This window comes from Palaemon carinicauda, chromosome 12 (assembly GCF_036898095.1).
Source record: "Palaemon carinicauda isolate YSFRI2023 chromosome 12, ASM3689809v2, whole genome shotgun sequence".
Classification (NCBI taxonomy): Eukaryota; Metazoa; Arthropoda; class Malacostraca; order Decapoda; family Palaemonidae; genus Palaemon; species Palaemon carinicauda.
Genome location: NC_090736.1, coordinates 58,521,644 through 58,526,812, shown reverse-complemented (window position 1 = coordinate 58,526,812; position 5,169 = coordinate 58,521,644). Strand labels below are relative to the sequence as shown.

Sequence of the window (5,169 nt, the reverse complement as noted above, 5' to 3'; positions counted from 1 at the left end):
AGTTTTGCACCTGCAAGATTCTCTCTCTCTCTCTCTCTCTCTCTCTCTCTCTCTCTCTCTCTCTCTCTCTCTCTCTCTCTCTCTCTCTCTCTCTCTCTCTCTCTCTCTCTCTCTCTCATTTTAAAGTAGGACTTTCGGTCTGTTTTTAGTAATATGTCTATCTAACTGTTTATGTATTTATCTCTTTATATAAAATGATATAAAACACAATATCAAGAAACTCAGTAAAATGGTTCCGTCTTCATCCGCTAAGAACGGAAACCAACACTAGTACTTACTTCCATCTTTAAACTATAGCAAAAGGATTTGCTTTATTTAGTTAGGAAGGAGTCAATAATTCATGAATCTTACCTTCTGCTTGAAATTTCAACTCAATTTTTTAAAAGCTGTTTGGACGAATATGAAGGAAATAGCAACAAGTATTGAAAGTTAGTAAATTGTGAAGTCAAGCAAAATAGCATAAACAAATTTATTTTTCGTAATATATACCAAAGGTTCAAACATGGAATGACTAAAGACTTATGCTTGAGGATACACTCGAGCATAGTATTCCATCTTATTTCTCTTCTTCTTGTTTTGTTAAAGTTTTTATATTTTATATAGGAGATATCTATTTTGATGTTACTGTTATTAGAATATTTTATTTTTTCTTATTTCCTTTCCTCTCTGGGCTATTTTCCCTGTTGGCGCCCCTGGGCTTGTAGCATCCTGATTCCCCAACTAGGATTGTAGCTTAGCAAGTTATAATAATAATAATAATAATAATAATAATAATAATAATAATAATAATAATAATAATAATAATATGTCACTTCACGTTATTGTATTAAGAAGAACTTCAACTTCATGAAAGAAAGGTGATGGAAATATACAAAGAGTTCTGATTTGTCGATATATTTAATACATTTCCCTTGACGTTCGTTCAGTAGACCCAAAACAGAGCATATGATACAAAATTCCTTGTGCGTTTCAGATACGGTGACATCGTAATCCAAAGATTTGGTAACGAGATTTAGTTGGTTCCATAGCCATTTGCATATTTCTATGTCATTGCTAAATAATCAAGTCATTTGGAAGAGCAGGTTCTTGTGTTTTAAAGATTGGCATGTTCTTCTGGCAGTCCAAATTCGGCGTTCTTGAAGTAGAATTCAGGAGAGCTATTGCAGGGGATGGCATCGGATTCTTTGACGCAGGTCATTTCCTTCTGGTCGAACCTAGTGCCTTCTCCACACATGAAGCTGTCATTAAAGAAAAAGTAGACTTCAAACGAAGCTGCTACATGTATTTAAAAATGCTCTCTCTCTCTCTCTCTCTCTCTCTCTCTCTCTCTCTCTCTCTCTCTCTCTCTCTCTCTCTCTCTCTCTCTCTAAAGTATTGAACAGGACTTTAGTATTTTATTTGGAGCATCAGGTTTATTGATTTTTATAATTAAAAGCCTTAAAGGCTGCTCATGAATGGCAGAGACAAGGGACAGTGACATTCCCATAACAAGCAAGACAATGTTCGAAGACTGACCATATTACATATGATCAGTGCCCAAGCCCCTCTTCACCCAAGCTAGGACCAAGAAGGGCCAGGCAATGGTTGCCGATGACAAAGCAGATAGATCTATAGCGCTCCCCCCCCCCTCCTTAGCTCACAAGGATGGTGAGGTTGCAGCGACCAAAGGAACTATCAAGTTTGAGCGGGGCTCAAACCCCAGTATTAGAAGCGTAATCTTTATGTTTTATGGTATTTAATCAGGTAAATGGGTAAAGAAAATAATGTAAAATTCTATCCAAATAATTTTCTGTCTGAAAAGTGGTAAACAAGAACATCTTATTTATATCAATTTACTTATACTGCTGTAAAATCAATGTCAGAGATTTTTTTTAAAGTGCACCGTAGATTAAAAAAAAAGTAACACTGAATTTTCCCATTTAACAGATATCTTAATATTTGGCTTTAATTTTTTTGGTTTCTTATAATGAATAATTGATTTGAAAAAAAAAAGAATTCACCTTTATAATTAATAGCAAATTCAGAAGTAAAGAAATTATTTTAAAAGCCTTTATAAAGGCCCTGGCAGACCGAGTTGTACATTTAATATCCTTTACCAAATATTCCAGCCGGTAGCAATGATTTTTTTCCATAATAATTTCGATGGAAATATATTATCATAATGTTTATACAGGATGGTTGCTATGGTCATCCCAAAATGTGCTTATTTTCATTATTATTATTATTATTATTATTATTATTATTATTATTATTATTATTATTATTATTATTATTTTCAAATGATTAATTTTCAGCGTCATAAATATATTTTTTAATTAGAAGAGAGCCACTACTAAAATCCAAACGGATTAATTTTGACTCATGGCTAATGGCCATAACTTTAATAGTGATTTTTCCAAAACGTTTCTTCAATATGAATTAATGGTATAGACAGAAACCAACTGCGAACTATATGGCACCTCTAATTTTTTAAGATAAAAATGGAATTATGTAAGTATTTTGCAATGAAATCTTTACAAATACTTGTCAAAAACTCTCCGATTTTCTTGTAAATATAATAGATGAAGTCTTAATCAGTACTAGAATTACTAGTGCTACCCCAAACTGATTAGATATTTCTGTTATGATGAAAAATTTTAGCATTAAGTACAGGAAAATCTTAAAGAATATTATTTCCTCAAAGAACAGATAGAAAATTCCCAAAATACTCTCATTAGGTACAAAAAAGTCTCAGCCACATCCACATGAGCAAAAAATTAAGAACGTACAGTCAAAGTACTTATACAGAACAATTGGGTTTGTCCCAGTCTTTGTACCCCCAACAGCAAATCATTTAAGAACGGTTTCCAGTTACCTTTCAATCTCTCTTATCCTATGCCATTCCTTACCTATTCTATTCCAGCCTGCATACATACATACATACATACATACATACATACATACATACATACATACATAAATTAGCAGTGCCTTTTACATACCTGTACTGGTAGGTTTCGACACGTCCATTGGAGAAAAGTGCAGGATAGCAGATGTGGAAGACGCGACAATTGTTTTGCTGATCTGCATAATACCCATAAGGTTGGTCAATACAGCTGAAGCTAGTACTAATGTCTCCAAGGAGAAGTGTGGCACCTGATGGAAGATTCAAGGGTTCGAACATGTCACTTTCTTCTTGGTATTGACTGATGGAAGATTGAGAAGTGATCTGTTGTTGGTTGCTGCTTCGAAACTGTGCAGCGTCAGAAACGAGAGAGAGGCTGCTCTGAGATGGTCTGGAATTCTGTTGGAACTGTTGTCCAAACGATTGCTGGAAGTTGTTTCTAAACTGGTCCCTGTTAGACTGCTGCCTTTGTGCAATTCGGTCTGATCCCTGCTGACTGTTGCTGAGTATTTGCTGGTTTCTGGATAATTCCCGCTGTGAGTTACCAAACTGTTGCTGGGAGGCACCAAAGCCTTGTTGTGTGTTGAAGGAGGGTCTTAGGGAGATAGATCCAGAGCCTCTGAACCTCTGGCTTGGCTGGGCGATGAACCTTTGGGAATCGATATTGTTTGGTCTAGAACTGCCAATCCTAGTGGGTGACTGACTGCTGAATCTCTGGGAAGAGAAATTTGGATCTTGGAAGTTGCTGTCCACTCTCTGATTTGAGCTCTTGAAATTAGTTCCAGAACCACTAACTCCTTGCCCAGAGATGGAACCCTGTCTCAAGCTTGAAGAACCTGACGGGGAATTGCCAGAGCTTCTAAATGACAGTTGAGCACTACTAAATCCTTGTTGAGGTTCGTTCAAGATTTGGCTGCCTCTAGATCCTGCAGAGCCAGAGACGCCTTGCTGGAACTCATTACCAAAAGAACCTTGGCTGATTTGCAAAACTGCCTTATTTTGGCTACGACGTAAAACTAGCTGTGCTGGTTGGCCAAAAAACCTCTGAGCTGTAGCCACAGCCCAAATGGCACCTGTTTAAGAAATATAAATCATATAGCCAGATTGATTATCGCCCCTCTGTGGTAACTAATTTCGTAGTAATATTTGAATACAACAAATGAATAAATATTATCGTATGGATTACTACTTTTTATAGATACCTTATGTTATCCTCTGTATAAAAGTTAAAGGTAAAAAGGTATATATAGGGTACCAACCAATTCTAGGTTAATTAATATAAAGAAAAAAAAATCTGAACATGAAATTTAGGGCTACTGTGAAAGTCCACAAAAGTGCATATTAAAGATACTGTAATTATAGGAATGTGCCTTTGAGACCACTAATTAATATTGTTCTATCATGTAGTGATCTTTTCTGTGAATCAGGCGGTATATTGTTCACTATTTAGCATCGACTCAAAAGTATTTTAAATATATTGCCTAGAATTTATTACACATCAGTTATATCTACAGAAAGATGAACGACATATATTTAGTAATATCAGAATATTGAAATATTTTCATAAAATGACTTGATACAGAATGACCTATAGAGAATAGTTGAAAGGTGAAGTAATCATATGAATAGATACCTTATAGGTAATTACAAGAAATGGTATTAATAATGTTTCTAAAGTTAATCAAAATGCGCAAATGAATAACAAAATCCCAAGTTGCCTATCAAGTATTATTAGTATGGAGAAGAAGAGAGGATAGCCACGAATTACCTAAAATTCAGCACCAAGATACCGGCTTATTAAACGTCCCAGTAAATTAATATAATTTATTTCTGAAAGGACTTGCAGTTGATCTTCATTTGCTTCTATAGGAGCTCTTCTAGGAGAAGGACACTCCAAAATCAAACCATTGTTCTCGAGTCTTGGGTAGTGCCATAGCCTCTGTTCCATGGCCTTCCACTGTCTTGGGTTAGAATTCTCTTGCTTGAGGGTACGTACACTCGGCCACACTATTCTATCTAATTTCTCTACCTCTTGTTTTGTGAAAGTTTTTATAGTTTATATAGGAAATATTTATTTTAATGTTGTTACTGTTCATCAAATATATTTTTTCCTTATTTCCTTTCCGCACTGGGCTATTTTCCCCGTTGGTGCCCCTGGGCTTATACCATCCTGCTTTTCCAACTAGGGTTATAGCTTAGCAAATAATAATAATAATAATAACAATAATAATAATAATAATAATAATAATAATAATAATAATAATAATAATAATTTACCCCTCGCA

The 5,169-nt window shown here is 35.0% G+C and overlaps 1 protein-coding gene across 1 annotated transcript in view; it reads right to left on the bottom strand.

The window, feature by feature from the left end:
• Nucleotides 1-998: 998 nt before the first annotated feature.
• LOC137650555 (uncharacterized) overlaps nt 999-5,169 on the bottom strand; it is a 5,390-nt gene continuing 1,219 nt past the window's right edge. The window contains exons 2-3 of the mRNA XM_068383769.1: nt 2,982-3,957; nt 999-1,238 (exon numbers count right to left, since the gene is read on the bottom strand). Of these exons, the coding sequence (XP_068239870.1) occupies nt 1,094-1,238; nt 2,982-3,957 (1,121 nt within the window). The 3' untranslated portion in view covers nt 999-1,093. The remainder of the gene's footprint in view (nt 1,239-2,981; nt 3,958-5,169) is intronic.